The sequence below is a fragment of the Athene cunicularia genome, assembly GCF_003259725.1.
Source record: "Athene cunicularia isolate RWA chromosome 4 unlocalized genomic scaffold, athCun1 chr4_part2, whole genome shotgun sequence".
NCBI classification, from domain to species: Eukaryota; Metazoa; Chordata; class Aves; order Strigiformes; family Strigidae; genus Athene; species Athene cunicularia.
This window is the reverse complement of record NW_020799099.1, coordinates 34,401,795-34,422,217: the sequence shown is the minus strand read 5'-3', so window position 1 is coordinate 34,422,217 and position 20,423 is coordinate 34,401,795. Positions and strand designations below refer to the sequence as shown.

Genomic DNA, 20,423 nt, shown 5'->3' with positions numbered 1-20,423 from the left:
GGGACCGCCGCCGTCCCCGCCTTCGCCCCGCTGCCGCCGGCACTTCCGTGCCCCGGTGGCGCTCCCCGAACACCGATACGACCCCTGTGAGGGCAGCGTTTCTCGCGGGAGCAGCCCGAGGGTCCGCAGCGAGACAAGCCTTACAAGTTTTCTCCCTAGCAAATGCCCAGACGACCTACTCGAGTAATATTTTGCCAGAAAACCTCACTTTCTTAAATGCAATAATCCACCTCGTCTCCTTGACAGTAGCAGGGCTGACTTCAAGAGCCCTTTCCAGATAGCCAGAGGGCCCATTCTTCATCCAATCTAACCTCTGAGCAGATTTGTGGGGAAAAAAAAAAAAAAAAAAAGTTGCACTGCTCTCTTAATTAAAAAAAAAACACCACCACTACTTTTTAGGGTTGTGTCCTCTCTCATCAGAAGAACAACCCGCTTTCATAACACCCCAGCCCTCCCCGCCAGGCCCCCGGCACGCTCCAGCTGGACAGAAGCAACAGCCACGAGAAGGCGTTTGCCAAGCTTCCCTGCTGCGTCCCCGCTGCTGCTTCCTGGGGTGAAACTTTGGAGCTGCACGCAAAGAGCAGCTATGGCAAGACAAGCAAAGCGCTTCCCACGTGAAGCTACACGTGGAGATCCTGTGGGTGTAAGAACTCCTGCCACGCCACGGACACCTGCCTAGGCCTGTATCGTTCAGCCAGTACTGGAAGGATCAAGCACCCAGTTGTTGGCCAAAAAGACTTCCCTGTAGGCAACAGCCTCACAGCTCCCTCAGGCAAAGGCAGAGGGCACAAGCCCCATCTATCTGACAACCTGGAATCTCTCTCCCCCTCTCGCGTTTTAGTACTCCTAGGATCTAGATCACAAGCAAGAATTTAGGAGCGATTTCTCCAGCACAGAAATCACAGCATAGCACCCAGCATAAATCAACTCGTAAATTCAGTACCTCAAATTTTTGACAGATCACACTCCTACTACAACTCTCAAGGCCTTTTGGGAATACAATTTACTGACCGTATTTATATACTCAAATAAAAATTCAGGTAGTTTGTAGACTGCTCATCTATTCCTGGCTGTAAGGAATTCAATTTGTTCATCATCTCATCAGCTAATGAACAAGACCTGCAAGCGAGATCATTGATTCTCATACTCAAGCCATGATATCTAAGGGTAGCTCTATGCTAAAGTTCTGCCAGCCGAGCTCTTTCCAGCCAGAAGCATGGACAAAAAAGGTACTCTCTAGCCGGCTGTGACGGAAAAAAAAGCTCTCATGCAGATACAGCTTTGCCAACAGCAGTGTGCTCCTGTCAGCTTGTGTTATTCAGAGAGGTGGAATAGTGGCGTTAATAAGAATTCCTTCTGTCAGCATATTCCCACTAGGGGACTCTGCTGTATTCTCCAGCAGAAATTTTTCTAGTGGAGACAAGCCCAAGGACAAATAAAGGCATTTTAAGTAGGTACACACTTAAACGTGCAATAAAATTTGATAGCCCTTCATTAAAACATCCTCAAATTGAAGTGGAAGCCTCATACAGGGTGGTTTAGCGACACCGAAGATTCAGCTTACATACCAAGTACGGGAATAACCATGTGCTCACATCACTTTATCCTGTGTGCTGCTGTTTAAAATCATCATTTACCAGACTTCTCTTCAAGCAGTTTGGTCCACAGCAATAAAATACAGTTAAAAACAGTTTGTCAGTTTAGATCCAGATCAAAAGGTGCACCAAGACATTAAATACCTTTGAAAATCCAGACCTGTGTCAGTAGGAGTTCACACTTGAATACTTGGGAGAAGATGCATTCATAGTTTGTTGCCTTACTGTTTGCTATGTAATTCACTGAGGATTGTTTGCTGATTGCAACTTCCAGTCACAAACTGAAGTGCTTGACTCATATCCAAGTTGTTCCCTCTACCCCCTACGGGTAGAATGAAGTTTTGCCTGAAATATGTGGACTCCTTGAATAAGTGCATTCAAGTAGTCTGCCTGTGCAATTTTTTGACAAACACCATGTGTCCAAAATGAATTAAAAAAAGAGTATAAAACATCAAGCTCTGGGTTTAATACCAGTTTTCTAAGCAGCATTTATTTACTACTGTGAACACAGACTTGGCAGTGTTTGCCAATTCACATGAAATGGACTCCAACAGCTGCACACATTATTCTGATTCTTCGCTCCCTCTGATCATACATAGAGAGAGTATCACTGGATGCCCAAGGGATTCCAGTCAGTTGAAAAAAGTCCAAGTCCATGCACTTTCAGGATTATAATGTAAGCAACTACAATAAAGCCATCATTTTGACCTGTGCCCAACTTATTTATACAAGTATAGTATTAAAGCATAACGCCGTCTGTAAGGAGGAATGTGACTTTCTCCAAAACTTCCGCAGTTCCATCTGTTTAAACTATATGATTTCCAGTATTTTATGCTGAACGCTAATTGATTTGTCATGCTAATAAAATCTTACTATTTCAGGGAAAAAAGACAGTCAATAGGGAAATAGTAAACATACACATAACTTCTAAATCTCCTTTAAAGCTCCTTTCTAGGCAGAAGGCTAACAAAGAGGGCTACAAAATCTACTCAAAAGAGTAGTGGGTGGCCCAGTGAGGCAAGAAATATTTACTGTAATGTAACAGGACCACATGAAAATTGCAGATTAACTTACACTTCTCTGGCAAATACATAGAAACTGATCCCTGAACAGCATCATTCTTTCTCAGACAGAAATTGTATTTGTGTGGGGTTTTTACCGTTAAAGGTATAGAGAGACTAAGCTTTATTGTAATTTTTTAAATTACAAGATCAGCTGTCAAGGTCTGCCAGGTAGACCTACACGCTCATTACATGCTACATCTACCAACTGCCAGAAAAAAAAACAAACCAACCACCAACACCACAAAAAGACAACATGTTCTAATATCCAGGAGGTAAGTAATTTCAAGACAATAACAAGTAATTGCATTTTTAGCTGACAGTATCTCTATCCCTGGGCATCCCTGAGTCTTTTGCAGATAAGGAACTTCAACAACAGAAACATCTGAGTGAACTGTATCCCCCTGCTTGTATAAACACAGAAGTAAAATATCAACTCATGCCTTCTTGTTAAGGGATACAGTATTAAAGAAAATAAGCTTAATTTCTCCTTTGCAATATGCACCAGTTAAGCTTCATCCTGATTGTTTTGAACTCAAGACAAGACGCTGGATGTGATTAGTTGCATGCAAGACAGTGGATATAGAAATTCAAAATACGAAAAACTGGAAGGTTCCAGCAGGTTTGCAGAAGCGGATGGGAGTGGGATCATCCATTATCTTAAGCATTTCCTCGAAAAGCCCTCAAAACTAATACAGCATTCAGTGGCTACATAGGAATCAGTCTTCTCTTCCATAATCTCCTATGCAAAATTGCTTTTCCCACTATTCACCGGTAATAGACTAATTTCTTTCGGAAAACCATTTCACAAGCTTTGTAACTTGAAGCACTGAAAGTATAACCTTCCAATAGCACCTTTTCTCTTCACTGACAGCAATTGATGAACCAGAAAGGGAAAATACCACGCATTTAATTACTTTTAGCCACAGAGGGTTCCAGTTGTATTCTAGTATGACAAAGCTATTCTGGGAAAAGGCAATTATTGTAAAGCAGTAACTTCTTACAGAGGCGATTTGTTTAAGTAAGTAGTCAAGGCTAGATGGCCATCTGCCTGAGGGTAGTATTTGCAGTACACATGAGAAATTGCAAATGGTTAAGAGTCACAATACTGAAATATCAGTCAAGCTAAAAAGCTTCAAGTCACTTCAGAAGTCCAGGCATGTCCTCTCCCGAGTGCCAAAACCACCTACAGATTTTAAATAGTTACAGAAAGGCCAGTTTTGCCCAGGATCCTGAAGAAATTCACATCTAAATTACAGAAGTAATTACCATCCTCAACAGCAGGCTATCAAACTGTTGATAAATTATTATTGCATTCCAAGGGTAATGATATAGAGAAACATTTTTAACAGATTCCAGAAACATGCAAGAAGATGAAACAGTCTCCTTTATCAGCAAAATCATTACCATCCACCATGGATTTCACAGTAGAAAACTGCAAAAGTAATAGCAAAATAACCACAAAGTGTCCCTGGAGGAACCAGGGAAATACTGAGGAAAGGAGTCAGTGACCGTGCCAGGCTTACCTTCTTGACTACACCATATGAAGTCTAATAATACCAAAACCATGAATCTCTCACAACCTGGGCCTCTAAGTGGACTCAGGATCCTAGTGTCACTATTCTTATGGCAATTAGTGATTCCACACAGAAAAGCAAATGTATTCTCAGGATTTGATACTACCTTTAACAAACAGGAGAAGAGTTACCCAAAACAGCAGTGTTTACATTCCAGCATTATTACTTGTGAATGCAGAATAAGAAATACTTGGCCGTCTCAAAAAAAAAAAAAGTGTGATATATGCACTTCCCTCTCTGACTTGTAATGAAATTCTTTAATTTCAAGGCAGTCTAGCAAACAACTATAAATCAAATATTTGCAAAGCACGTTACAAGTTTTTACAAAATTCACAGTATTTGAGATTGGTAATAGGTTGGCATACAACCTATGCCACCATTGGGCACTTTGTTCAAGACCTATCGTTTCCAATTCCTTAAGACTTCTCCGACAACAACTAATGTCTATTCTGTATGTCTGCTGAATCTTTATAAGGACTAAATGTGCTGCTCAAGCATATATGGATTTACTGTGATCCTAGAACTTGCTGTCAACTAGAATCTCCCTTCTAATATGCAGATCACATTTAAAAATTATTACTTTCAAGTCTGTCACTATATTTTTGATCAATAAAGACCACTAACTCATGCAATCATACCACAATGGTTTTGGCATACCATACTGCATTCTAATTTCAAGGCACAAACCACAAAATTTTCCCACTTAAATTAGTAAAATGCTGTGGCTGAGTCTTCACAGTAACATCCTACAGATTCTTGCTCCCAGATGCAACTGGCATTGTGAGTTTAGAGAAGAGTGCATCTGCACATCTGAAGTCCAACCCATAATGGCTCACACTAGCAAATCATCCAGTTAGCCTCACATCAGCTTCAGAAAATAAAAATTATGTCCAAAATGTATAGTTGAATTAGGTTTTATTACAAAATACTTAATCTTGCAGTGTTCTTTCAGTATCAATGGAGCACTGAATGCAGCAAGGCAGAAACCTGAAATCCATGGAGAACTGGACACCACAACCAGGCTGTTACTATTACATAAGAATACTATCATCTATAGAGCAGCTGTGCAGCTCTTGGCATTAATTTCTCAGTAAAGGAAACACCAGCCAAGATGACATAAAATTTAAGTTGCAGTTGAATTTTGTTTCTGAATTAAGAACGTTACTGAGAACAGATGTATATGCCCTTGGTGTAACTGCTCTAAGCGCTATACAATAGCACATGCAATAGGAGGGGGATCATTTTGTTTCGCTGTCATCAACATTTAAGTAGAAAAATGCAACTGATTTCGTGGCAGTGAACTCACACCAGTGTAACAGCAGCATGCTGTCAAAACCAGAATTAGCTCACATTCAAAGGATAAATTCTTAACTCTTAATCTATCAAAGACACCTAATTCTTAAAGAGCAAGGACTGCATGCAAAGTTTTACCTTGCTTTTATCTAGCTAACGGGCTTCATCTTAGCTCTATGATGAAGGCAGTACCAACTTATGTGAGAGATTAACCAGGTTGTTAGAATGTCCAAACTCTTGTTTGTAGTCAGCACAGTCTTCTAAAGCAAAGTGCTCTCCACTTTTAAAACTCTCATCAAGCTATCTGCATAAGGAAATTAAGTTCAATCAATAGGATGGATGTCAGCGCACACCAAAGCGTACACCAGATGTCTGTGTTAAGTCATTTTTTGGTAAATTTAATCAAATAATGTCTGGATAGAATGAATGAAAACATTGTTTTGCTTATCCCTTATATACACATGCCATAATCAAAGGTAAGATTCTAACCAGGTCTAATAATGAGTTCTTAGTATATGATATTTAAAAACTGATGAGAACTCATCTGAGATAAACAAGAGTTCACAGGCTCAAATTCACATAAAAGAAGCCAGAATTAAGAAGTTTTAATCATAATGAGAGAAGACACATAGGGGCAAAAAAACCCAGGTATAACCAGTCAGGAGTGGTGTCCCCCAGGGCTCGGTTTTGGGGCCACTCCTGTTCAAAATCTTTATGGATGATCTAGACAAGGGGATCGAGTGCCCCCTCAGTCAGTTTGCAGATGACACCCAGTTGGGTGGGAGTGTTGATCTGCTCGAGGGTGGGGAGGCTCTGCAGAGAGACCTGGACAGGCTGGAGCCATGGGCTGAGCCCAACTGGAGGAGTTTCAATCAGGCCAAATGCAGGGGGCTGCCCTTGGGCCACAACAACCCCCAGCAGCGCTACAGGCTTGGGGAGGAGTGGCTGGAGAGCTGCCACTCAGAGAAGGACCTAGGGGAGTTGATTGACAGCCGGCTGAACAGGAGCCAGCAGTGTGCCCAGGGGGCCAAGAAGGCCAATGGCATCCTGGCTTGTGTCAGCAATAGCGTGGCCAGCAGGGACAGGGAAGGGATCTCACCCCTGTACTGGGCACTGGTGAGGCCGCCCCTCGATTCCTGTGTTCAGTTTTGGGCCCCTCACTCCAAAAAGGACATTGAATGACTTGAGCGTGTCCAGAGAAGGGCAACGGAGCTGGTGCAGGGTCTGGAGCACAGGTCGTACGGGGAGCGGCTGAGGGAACTGGGGGTGTTTAGTCTGGAGAAGAGGAGGCTGAGGGGAGACCTCACCGCCCTCTACAGCTCCCTGAAAGGAGGGTGCAGAGGGCTGGGGATGAGTCTCTTTAGCCTAGTAGAAAGTGACAGAACAAGAGGGAATGGCCTCAAGTTGCGCCAGGGAAGGTTTAGACTGGATATTCGGAAGCATTTATTTCCAGAAGGGGTTGTTGGTCGTTGGAATGGGCTGCCCAGGGAGGTGGTGGAGTCCCCATCCCTGGAGGTGTTAAGGAGTCGCACTGACATAGCGCTGAGGGATCTGGTGTAGTTGAGAATGGTCAGTGTGAGGTTAATGGTTGGACTGGATGATCTTCAAGGTCTTTTCCAATCTAGATGATTCTGTGATTCTGTAACTAAACCCTTCACATAGATATATGCTGTTATCACAGTGGGAACTAGCTTTATAACTAGTAACCCAAAATTTCCACCATAAAAGAAAAGTTGCCTTAAACTATGTGTATTATTCATGCACTTGTGTAAACTAGGGGAGAAGTTAAGCCTAAACTCACTATTTATTCAACTGCCTCCCTTTTTAAGGATGGCTATCAATTTACATGATAGTTTCAACTGAACTTCCTGGGGAAAAAAGAAAATTAAGGTTACAGACAAACATACCATCGTTGTTGCCTCTGTAGCTCAATATTTTTCCATCAGATCGTAAACCTGTAGGGGCTTATTTTCAGATCCCCATTTTTTCATGCAGATCTTCTACCCCCCTGTGGCAATAACAGTTACAGAATTAAAACAGACTTTCATCTTGCACCACAGGGAGGATTTCTGATGGAACATCCAATTAAAAAAATGTGGTGACAGTTCACAAGTCAAGTGATACCTCAAAGCAGTAGCTTTGTTTTCTCTTTAAAGTTGTGAGAAAAAAAAAATCCCAAACCTTGTACTTGCCACTTTGATGATCCATAAAATACAAAGGGAAAAATAATATTGATACAAGAAATAAGGTTCACCAAACCAAATTAAATCAGAGTCTATATTGGCAGTATGATATTGGTATACCTCTCGCAGGGATCAAGCTCTACTGTATTTACAGCAACATCTGCTTAATTGCTGCCTACTTTTCAACAAGACTAGTAAATAACAAATAACACTGTTTTTTCAAATTCATGGTGAGATAACAGAGAAGAAATGTAGTACCAGCACAGGCATAAGATCAATATGAAAGAAGTTGAGAAAGTACTAACCAATTTTAATGACTAAGGTCCAGGTAACTTGGCTTTTTTAAAACAACATTTTCCTACTTAAATAGCAATCTATTTGATTTGACTGAAAGACCTGGGCATCATCCACGTATAAAATCTGAAGATCACGATTGTAGTACCTTCAGCACTGCACATATGGTAAATCCAAATATTAGATTACCCCATTAGCACACATCACACCGTGGGTTCTCTGGCATGACAAAGAGAACTACAGCAACTGTTAATTTCAGAGTGACTGCTTCTTTCAAGACAGCAGCTTCTGCTGTTATGTAAACTACAAATGTTTTGCTGAATGAATCCTAAAATTGAAGTGCTAATTACTTTAAGGACAGATAACTACTCAGAAAAGCCAACAAATTATGGATGTTATTAATTAATTAACAAGGCTGTATTGTTTATGATACAAACACTTTCAATGTTACAGTAAAAAAAAAAAAATTAAGACTAACTCAGTCCCCAATAGTCTACAGGTACCACTCCTAAGAATGATATCACACACATTGGAAAAGAAATTTAAACACTATGCCAAACTAAAGCTTATACTTTCTCTTTCAAACATTATAGAAGGCACTCACTACTTCCACTGAGAATGTCATCAGGTCACCTTAAAAGACAAAAAATTCTACATTTTGTTTTCCTAGAAAACTCCTTTGTTAAGATTTTTTTTTTTATTCTAAAGAGACAGGGAGGTTTTTTCAGGAATAAGACAAAAAAACCAACTTGAACTATTGAGTCTTTTTTATTAAAAGACTCTTCGGTTTTACTTTTATAGATAATGGATTAATTTTATAGTTAAAGGATTAATTATACTTAATGATCCTTGATTAATGAAACAAGCTGGATTAGTGGGAAACAGGGTGGAAGGAGCATGGCAGGCAAAACTCCATACTTCACTAGAATTAACTAAAAATTCACCAGTATTTATAGATATGATTATTTATAATAGTTATATTTTATATAAATATTTTATTTGAATTGTGGTTTTATAAATGCAAGAAGTTTTTTAATACAAAACAACATTATGGGTCCCGATTCTGCTCTTGGATCAGCACTGACAGTCCTTACAGTCCACAGAATCTCAAATCCAATCACAGAATAGCAAACCACAACCAGAACCATTCCACGCACAGCACAGACCATCTTTCCAGAGTCCTAAGTAAATCTGACCACATCAGCTACTCCACCACATTTATCACAAAGGGTACTGATCCCTATCTCTGAAGGCTAGAATAATGCTATATTTTACCAAATCACGCAGCTTTAGATTAACTGCAAAGTAGCTCAAGGCTCTCAGAATACATTATGTTGTAACACTGTACAGCATGTGTATCAGGAGTCACTGGAACTGCCAGTGGACTGTCACAGGGGAAAAAAAACAAAACAAAACAGCATTAGGCCCACGGCCAACAATAAAGATAGTGACAACTGGGTGCGTGCTAGGTTATGTGGATATGTATCATCGCAAATACTGTCAAGGCTTCTTTTAAAATATTTGTTTTAGTATTTCCTGTGCTGCCTGTAGTCTAGAAACAACAGATATTAAATCTACTCATTCCTGGTGCAACACCTCTACATTTATCAGTGTGAATTTTTTGTAGCAATTAGGTCTGACATTTAGAATCAGTTGAGACTCATTTAGCAACAATGGATATTTCTTCTAAGATGTACAGAAATCAAACTGTTGTACCTATCTAAATTAGGATCATTAGCATAACAAAGGTATACACTTCATAAAATTGGCATCTTAAAATGCTAAATGAACACTAAAATTAAACACTATTATACCTTGTTTACTTGTTTCTCCCTAGCCTGCTTCCTCATTAACATTTACTATGGCACCTTTTACAACCTCTCTGACATCAAGTTGCTTCCTACCCACAGACCAGTATCTCTTCCCTTCCCCTACAAAAATAAAAATTAAAAAACGCACTTAGATTCACACTTCTGCAACTCATGCTTATGAAAATTAAAAAAACCCTCAAACATCAAACTATGTGCAGTCAAGACACACCCCGTAACATCTCCAAACACAAACTCACCAAATTATCATATCAAGTGCCCTATAAATTTTAAGACTGTACTTTCAAATATCAAGACTTGGAAGCAGCCACGTCTCTTTCTTTGAACAGTAGCTTAACCAAAATAAAAAATAAATTCCTACAGAAGAGCTTCAAGTTTTTAACTGTCATTTCCACTAATTTATTTTGGATAGAAAATACTTAAAAACATACAGAGTTCATTCACAGTAGCTCTATCCTAAAATAACTGTTCTGTTAGCCATTAATTGACTAATATCTTAAAAGAAGCAGCATATTTAATGTTTAAAAACCAACATTTCTGAATGCAGAAACCTTCAAAGTAGAAACTCTTAGAGCTTTTCAAATACAAGTTTATTTTATAAGACTCGAACTTCTTGGGAAGAACACCCTAATTTCTCACTTATCTTAATCTTAAAAGTTTTGTTACCATAGTAAAAAAAAATAAATTCTTTTCCTATCTTTTCTTACATGAATTTGTTTAACTTCTAATTAGCATATTTAATTCAAAACACATTTGAATAAACTGCAATTGTAAGTATTCTCCCAAAACCCGAACCATTAGTTCACGCAAATCTCATGAAGCTGATGCATGTGATTTTTGATGCAGCGCTATGGGAGATTAATATCCAGATTCAGAAAGACATGTGAGCAATTGCGTCCACTGTTTGCAAAGAAATCTGAACTGAAACCTACCTAATCTGATGGGAATGCACACATATTTACTGGGCTGCAACGTTAAGCAGCTGAATGAAAAGAAGAGTCGGCTTTGTTTTGCTTGCCTGACATTATGAATTCAAACTCCAACTCTAAATTAGGCAGCCCAAGGATAGAACCATATGCTCTGCATGATCTAGTCTCACCAATTCAGTACAGAGTGCCCAAGAGGGCCTGTCCTCCTTTTGGCTGCAGTTCTGTGCAGTCCCTACCCCAGCACTCATCAGACCATTGGCTGAGCCATGTCAGTATGCCAATGCAGCAGAAAGTTAACTGAACAGAAACACACAACAGTCGAGGGTTTCCTTGCTATTATTTTCTGGCAAAATTAGCATATTGAAATGGATAAAAAAGGTTCAACAAGTATGAGAAGCAGCACAAGAAAACAAGTGAGAGGGACAACAGAAATTGTAGCACAGCAGCAGCCCAGCAGTCAGATGTAATTAGGCTCCCATATGAGCACAACTTTTGCTCCTTCAGACAGTTTAAACAGACTTTGGTCCCTCTCAAAAAGTTCAAAGCTCCTGCTCTTCGGAGAGAGGCGTACAGAAATATACACACTTATAGCTAAAGAGGTCAGCTGCTTTAAAGCCAAAGCTCTGCTCCTTCGTTTCTTCAGAACTTGGTGTTTTACCATATAGCTGAGTTAATTTCAATCTATTAGGCTTTTAGCCCATAAAAGGACAATCTAACGCCACTGCCCCCAGCCACGCGCTGCTGCCATGAAACCAGCAATAAAATCCCTCTTGAACCAAAAGGCAGAATAGCAAGGGATAGAGCTCATGGGAAGGGGGAAGAGCTGGAAGATAGGTAGGGCAGAGCCACTAAGTCCATATTGCCAGCTGCCCTGCAGTTATTTAGCTCAGACACTTTGTATAACTAAGTTCTAACCAGCTTCCTGGCTCAGCTGATTTTTTTTAAAACTCCAAGTTTAGTTTCTAGTTAACTCCCTGCACAAATAGGTAACAAAGGCATCAATGAAGATCTGCCTGCTCATGAGGAAACAGTGTTACAATGCAGCACTTTGAGCTAAGGTGACATTTTTACCTCCCAAGTCCCAATCCTGTCACCAGCAAAGCTAAGTAAAACTATATTTTGAAGGAAGAGATGTAAATGCAGGTCAGGATCTCCATCCTCTGGGTAAACACAAAGTCACATTCCTCAGGAACTTCTAAAAGTACAAAAATCTCATAAAAATATAAATTAAGTCTACCTGTTTCCACAGTTTCAGTCTCAATTTCTTGTTCCTCTGCTACATCTTGCATCAGGTATGTCTCGTCATCATAAACCAGGACCTGAGCAGCATAACCCTGTTCTAGTCTGGCACTAGGAACTGGCTCCACAATCACTGCTGGGAATTCAGAGACTGGCTCATTTTCCTATAGAAAAAAACAAACACACACAACACTCTAAATACTGCACTGCTGGATTTCTATATCAATATTTTCCTCTTATGCTCTTACATATTTTATGGAATAGTGATCATAATTTTAAATATTTTTAAAGGAAATTTTCTTCTAAAGCAACAGAATAATAGTAGAAAAAAAAAAAAAAAAGATAGCTTATCCACCAAAGGGTCCTTCCTGAATCTCAAAGGTATTTTCCTGGCTTTAAGCACTTAAAATTTAAAGTATCAGACAGCTTTAAGATATTGGAAAGAGCACACTTTCTAATTAAGACATTCAGCTGTGGAAAGTGTTTCTTCTCCCTCTGCTCCACAAAAAAGCTTTGCATGTGTACTGCAACATACCTAGATCTGACCTATATCTTAACGAACACTCATGTTTTGCATTAAGTACATAAGCTATCACAAAAGAACTGGCTACTTCAAAGCCCATATGCCTATCTCTACTTATTTAAGGATGAAAATGTCTGTAACAGCATATTTAATCTGTTAAATTGTTACAGAAGTGGAACCCTGCCAGATTCAACTTAATACAAGCTATGGGATAGAAGAATATATTCATTATTTGTTGGTAAGAATGCAAAACACGAGCAAAAACGTTGCATTGGCCAGCTGTGAAAAACATCCTTGCATTGTTCTGCTCATCACGTTCTACACTTTAAGACACATCTGAGATCTTTGAAGAGATGCTTAATGTAGAATACAATTTTGTAAAACCACGGTTGTACTGCAGGCTCCAAAACTTACTGCTTCCAGTTCTCTGTGATAATAAAATCTTTTTAATAAAGATATTTGAAAAATGGGCTGCTCTCTTCCTCCTCACAAAACAATCTTTAAGCTACTTAATTTGCTTTCACAGCAAGTTTACACTGAATTTTTCTTTCAAATGAAGAGAAAAGGTGTAAAGTTTGTTAGTAAATAAATGTTATTTATTTTTCTAACCTCTTGATCTTTTATTCCATTGCTGTCAAACTCCAGGCCAGGGCCTCCAGTATCAACCACTGCTGATGTCATGGTGCATTCCCTGAAGATGCTTTGAGAGTTGTTATCTATCTCGAGGACAGTAATGCTGATAGCCCGAGGTTATCAAAGGCTGAAATTCACAATCCACTTCTGTTAAACAGCTAAGCAGAGGCAGCTGAAACACAAAATAATTTTAAGTTATTTGCATAGTTCATACTCAAAAGTCTTCCAAATTTTATGAAAGCTATTCCATGCTCCATCTCTACTTCAAAAGAGGGCGTTAGCGAACACAACAGATGTGACAGAATGCGCTGACCCTGCTAAAGTTAATAGTGAATACTGCAATACAACACAAGTTTCACACTAACTTTTAATACTAACATAATACAATTTCAGTTTGGTCCTTTGCAATTTGCTAAATTTCACAACATTTAAAAAACAAATAATTTCCTTACTTCCATCAGCCAAAACCATTAATTTCTCACTGAGGTAAAGTACCAACTAGTTTTTTGAGGCATACACACATTTGAGTTAGTGGTACTGTTTTCCTATTAAATGAGGAGATTTTTTTTAAATTTCAGTTTCTACTTGTTCTATTAGAGTCAGTGTTGTTTCATAACTAGCTTCATAAAGCTTTCAAACATACAGCCTTTTTAAAACAATGCATATATAATACACACCTCATAAAGACATACTTAACTTCTAATCTACAGTTTTCTTAGAAATAAAGTTTTGTAGCAATTCCTTTTTTTCCTAGAGAAGAAATTCTTATTCCACATGATAATGCTTTAATTTGGATATACCACAGACTCACTGAATTTACAAAGATATATAACCTCCATCTTTGGGAATTTCTTTAAAAGCAGATTAACAGCAGTGCTTTGTTTCTAAACAACTGCTATTTATTTATTCTGAATAAATATTATTACTCATATCCTGTCTTTGGAAGGCACAAATAATCTGTGTTCATAAACCTTGGGCTATGAGGAGCAGTTTACTACTTCAAGATGCAAACTAAGAAGTTTGGCTTCTTAGCTGTACAACAGAAAGCACATACTCCACGTGAGACATAAGAACCCAATCTGATATCAATTACCCTTGCGAGCAACTCCACTGAGATCAATGTTTTATAACAGAAGCCAGAATTTAGCCCAACTTTTTTAATAAAATCTGGCCATTTAGAAAGCTAACACAATCACCAAGATCTGCAAGAAAACAGGATCTTCCAACACACACTGAAAAAAAAATTAATAATTAATACTCCAATGGCTAAACTCAATAAGCCTGCTTTTCAATAGCAGGCAGCCAGTTTAAACTAAATTAATCTTGCACATACAGGGAAAAACTAGTTCAGATTCATGCAGAGTAACTGGCCTTCCTATGGGCATCAAAAACTTTACAGGCACAATAGCTTAGGTATACTAGTAGAAGTTACAATTACTAATCTCCCCAACTTGATATCAACTAGCAAGAAAGCCCACAAAAAATACTATTCAAAAACTTTTTTTAAAGTTTCATTTATCAAGATAATAAATAAGGATCCTTCACCAAGCCATAACAAATGCTCAGAAAGGCATCATTTATGTTGCCATGCCAACTTAGCAGAAAAAAAGACAGTAGCCACAGGGTGGATGGCAGGTTACTACAAAACCACACCAACCAACCAACCAATCAAAAAAACCCACCCCACACCAAACAAAAAAACCTCAAAATAATGACACAACAGAATAAGGTATTCATATTTTTCACCCTTACATACAAAAAGGAGAATAAATTCTGATAGCAGCTAAGCAATTAATCCTCATTAAATAAAACTGAAGAAGAGGAGATCATCTTAACCCCTGCCACAGTAGCAGCAGAATAAGTGCAAGATATATTCCAAAATAAAGGAAAAAAATACATGCAACTTAGGAAAAAAGACATTTTTTGCTTACATAGGCAGTCAGTTTTACATGAAAAAACATGATTCATACTCAAAAATATTTAATTTGTAATAGCACAAAAAATCCCCACAGTAATACTTTAATTCCACTGTTTCATTCATAAAGCTTTTGATTATCAGTGCTTTCCTTGATGAAAAATAAAGCAAACAAAATTCAAGCTAGAAAGTCTTTAACAAGCATCCTTGGAGCCATATACACCTGTCACCTTAGCAAAAAAAGGCTACTCCTTACCTGCCTATCAATTATCACATTACTTCAAATATCTTTAAATTCAGAAATACGTGAAATAGAAAAACAGCTATTTATGAATACACTAAAATAATCAATCAGGAGGAAAAATTTTTTAGGAGTAATGTAGAAAGGCTTTTTCCTCTTTTACAGTTTTCCATCTACATCCATACTAGAAATACTGCCAAGCAATCATAACCCAAAAGATAAGTCTAAAGAATGGAAGTGATATTTTAATTTGGAAGCACAGCCTCCAAACAATTTCAAACATCAGCATTATTCCTGCAACTCAGATTTCTGTCTATGTAAGAGCATGTAGCACTTCATGTAGTACCTTTGCATAGCTTAAGCATGTCACAAAGCTAATTTGGTTCTCATGCAGTATATTAATGCACATAAACAATCACATACTAGACCATGTGCACTGCATATTCATATTTTATGTACTATAATCCCACACAGGTGGCCAAACAGCTGCCAAACTGTAGTAACTGAAAACACTTAATACTGTGTACTAGATCAGATTATGTAAAAACACCCCTGCTACTTCTCTGTCTCCTAGCTTACAAGAAATTTAGATGACTTCTGTGCCAATTTATCTCTACATGTATTACCAATTACCTACAGAAGTGAAGATTGGGCAATGCAGAAACTTATAAGATAATCTTAATTTTCCAGTTCCAGCAGAAATTCATAGTGAGTAAGAATGTTACAGGGGAAAATATACAGAAGAGTGAGATGCATTCACTAAAAGGATGGTATCTTTAGACTGATGGCACAGAACAGTCCAGGCGAGGAATAAATGAAAGACCCAGAGTCTTTATATAACAGGATTTGAACTTCATACTAAAAGACTTGCTGTTCAGTAACCTTTTCAAAAACCTGACAGAGCGGGGGAAAAAGGCAAACCCACTGGCCAGCAAGTGGGAAGTTAAGAGTTTCAGTGCAGTCTGGTTTAGAAGTTCCAAGAAAAAACAAATGCACAAACAAACCCCACGCACCTAAGTGTACATTAGATTCCTGCAGACGCACCCCGTTTTGAACGAACCAGCTAAGCATTTGGCTTATTCCCCTTCTCTCAACAGTATGTCTTTGTGGAAGCCCGTTCACTTCTCCCTCAGATTTTAGTAGAATGCTCAAGCTATTCCCCATCCTCTCCCTAGCAAGTCACAACTAATCTGACTTCTGTAAAAGACTGCCTAGCGACTTTGAGAAATCACTTCCAAAATTCGTATTTCCCGAGACTGAGACAAAAAAGCCAAAAGACAATTAGACTCAGATTCTTAAAGTAAGAGATGATTCAGGTTTGTAAGAGAGCAGGTTATCCCCGGCAATCCAATTAGCCAGCACAGAAGCTGGTTCAAAGTATGACTGTTTTTAAATTACAGAACAACATGTAGAAAGATTGAAAATAATAACAAAAAACCCCACAAACCACACACTACAAACTTGATTCTTCTCTGGAGAGGTACCTACAACAGAGCAAAGCATGGAATGACATCACTAAAAAAAAAAAAAAAAAAAAAAAAAAAAAAAAGACAAAAACGCACCTTAACATTTCCAAGAGAGATGACCAAAACATTTTGTTACAGATCTGACACTCGCTCCCGTTCTTCCTGGTCATGGAAAATGCAGAGAAAAACTAGTTCTGAACCATTCAGAATATCCCTTACAACAGGGAAAACAGCTTTGCTGCATCATCCTTTATTTTTATACATACCCTCATGGGAAAACAAAAATAAGTCTAGGTGCTCCCTCCCTCAAAAAAACCCCGAAAGTCCAAATCTTGAAGTCACATTCTTTGCCTCAACAGCAAGAAGTTTCCGTCTACCACTACAAAAGGCATAATAAAGACTCGAGTTTTTGATATTTTCCACTGGTCAAGACCAGTTACAGCATGTATGTCTTCAGAGGCTACAGAACACTTGTCATAAAGGCTGCAAAATACCAAACTGTTTTTTCAGATATTTAACAGCACGTTTATAGAGCCTCCATTATGTATCTGAGTGTCTGCCTACAAGAAATCCAAACGGTCCTCTTACGTTTTCAGCAGCTCCCAGAGAAAACTTATAAACACTTCAAATCACAACCGTGATGAACGTGCAGCAGTCCCACAAACCTCACAATCTTAAGTTGATCCCCCCGTGCATAACCACCTATCAAGTTAATAGAGAAGCAAACATTGAACTCAACAGAATTAAAAACAATAATTGAAAAACCAGTGTGGAAAGGATGGCAGAATGTCACCTCTACTAAGCCAGACTGAAAGTGAAGTTATTTAGTACTGGCCTCAAAACAAAACTCTAAATATAAATCTGCAAATAGTTCTAGTACACTCTTGTTTAAATTATAGAACAAACAAACAAAAAATCAGTGCTTGAAAAAAGGATGCACACACTCGTACCCACACATGAAAACAAGACAAACATGCAGAAGGCTGGGCAGCAGTGACCAGAGGCAGCTGCTCCTGCAGCACTCAGAAGTAACGTAAGAGTACTTGGAACAATGTCCCCCTTTTATTCAGCTGGCATCCCAAATCCTGAGGATAGATTTATGCGGATACCTACACAGATGCAACCACAAGAGCAGGACTGCAGCCAGCAGTAGCATCACACACAACTTTTTTCAAAAAGGCCTTCCTTTGGTTTCATAAAAAAAACTTAAGGAAGGCGGCTTGAAAGTGAAATTATTTGCACGTACAGAAATACACCAGCCAAGACCACTGCAGAATCCCATTAACTGTAACAAGGGTTCCTAAGGGTACAAAGGTGGTCTTTCATAGGCAGCACCTCATATATACCAGTACATGTCACTATCACTCCAATACTTATTAACCATCACAAACACTGAAAAAAAAAAAAAATTATGCTGACTGAAAGTTGATTTCTTTTAAGAAATTTTCACAGATCATTTTTACAGCTCTGGCTAACTGATTCACGCTGACATTGATAGAAGAAATGGTGAATAAACTTACTATTTTTTTTAACCCAGAACAAGTCTGAAAACTGGAAAATTAAGTTCCTGCAGAAGCTGACAGAAAAAAAAAAAAAAGAACCACAACAAAAACAAAACCACAACAAACAAACAAACAAAACCACGTGTAAATAGATAAAGAATAGGGGCTTATGCTCAAAAAGAGGATACAAAGTAAATCTCAGCACCCACAACGACAGGGGAACAAATCAGACAATCCACGCAATTTGTAGTACCTTATAAATTACACCAATCACTAAAAGTTATAGAAAAGGAAATCAAAATGAGGAACTGTCATGAAAGTAGTCCCAGCCACATCATACTTCAGAAGTTTCCATACAAGGCAATAATTTTATTGCTGAATGCACAGAAATTATTACATTGGAGCAAATTAACAATGTACCAAATCCAGTGCGGAACTAGAGGAACTCCTTCCATGCATATTTAATTTGATAATCTGACCATCCAGAGTTTGCCCTGAAACCTCAATAGCTAAAGCTGATGAGCCCCAAAACATACAAGCTTATAATCACTTAAAAACTATTAACGCTGTGCAAAAACCTTGTGGCTTCAGCAGGCTGCTTCTGGACCTTCCTGTATTTCATCCTATTAGCAGGTTCTCTTCCCACTGCTCTCTATTTAGAGATCCCCTTAAGCCTTCTTTTCCCTCCCACTGAAGTCTCTACACTACCACTACTTTGTACAAACACTTCTCTTTCCAGTGTGTCAATTGTTGGTCCTTAACATCCATCTCCACTCCCCTACAAGCCAGAGTAAGGAGCAATTATTCATCGTTTTACATAATAAAAGGCCAGAGACACGACATTAACTGGTGAGGATGTGGGTTTAAAAAACAAAAAAAAAAAACCACACCAAAACCAAACAAAAAACAACACAGACACAAAAGGAAGTAGCTCACACAAACTCTGTAATTCATTTCCATAGGATATTCTAGAGGTCAAAAGAGTAAGCTGTAAGATTTAAGTCAGACAGCTTTATGGAAGTAAAGCCTCTGAATGGCTTAGGCAACTATTAAACACCAAGGTGCACATACAGTCTGAAGTTTAGGGACCTTCTGAAACCCAAGAGACAGAAGGAGTATTCATACCAACCATCAAAGTATAGATAGTACCATACAAACTATCACTCTGTTCCCAGAACATCTCCTAAAGCAACTGCCCCTGTCCACTGTTAGAGATGGAGTGAGGAGAGAGGGAGGAAGAGAATCTTGGATCAGATCCACTATGTACAATTTTGTAGACTTCTATTTAATTTCTTTGAGATTCTTGAAACAACATTAAGTTTTGCGGTGACAGTCACCGACCCAGACCTCTCAGACAAGTACTCAATATGACGTGACAACATCCCCTCTCAAACAATGACATGGGGTTTTCAACATACCCTAAACTAGCCATTTCTATAAAGTGATCGGAACTCTTACGTTCTCTGAGCTTTCTTCAAATCACTGATGTCCACACTTTTGACTCATTTCAAAGTTATAGCATGAAACAAGCAGACTTGCCATTTCTACATTTTTTAGCCCACAGAAATATCTGAACTGCCTTGAAATTATATTGTTAGAGCGTTGTTTTTCTGAGTCTCGAGAATGCTCTAATCCTTACGCTCCTATATCCCTGAGCTCAACTTCATTTCATAGTATTTGTCTTGACTAACTAGAAAGCTCTCAAAGTCTGCTGCACACTAATCAGAAAGCGGCAGAAAGCTTTATGATTAAATTGCAACAAAGGTGAATAATTACCAGCACACAGAAGACGGACAACTTCAAAGCACAAGAGATGAACTGGGCGGACAGACAACCCTCCTCACGAACTGGTTTTAAACTGAGAGTTGGCAAGCTTCATCCGTCTTTGCTAAAGAAGTTAAACGGTTAAAAATCACAAGGAACATGACAGTGACCAGCCATAAGGGAGTGAACACGCAGAGCGAGTAACTGAATTATTTAAGTGGGGAAAAAAGAGACATGGGAGAACACATCCGAAAATGTAACAGATGAACGCCAACACCAGGGCTACCACAGTGCAACATTTTACAGGCACAATTAAAATTACGCCAGGCTTCAGCTATGCAGCCGGGGTGCAACGGTTTTCGGGAAGGGGGGGCGGGGG

The 20,423-nt window shown here is 38.7% G+C and overlaps 1 protein-coding gene across 2 annotated transcripts in view; it reads right to left on the bottom strand.

Annotated features, from left to right (window-relative positions):
* The window catches only part of ELF2 (E74 like ETS transcription factor 2), a 29,987-nt gene extending 16,659 nt beyond the window's left edge, over positions 1-13,328 (bottom strand). For both annotated transcript variants that reach the window (XM_026847520.1, XM_026847521.1), the window contains exons 1-2: positions 13,133-13,328; positions 11,999-12,164 (exon numbers count right to left, since the gene is read on the bottom strand). In XM_026847520.1, coding sequence (XP_026703321.1) covers positions 11,999-12,164; positions 13,133-13,204 — 238 coding nt within the window. In that variant the 5' untranslated portion in view covers positions 13,205-13,328. The remainder of the gene's footprint in view (positions 1-11,998; positions 12,165-13,132) is intronic.
* Between the last annotated feature and the right edge of the window lie 7,095 nt (positions 13,329-20,423).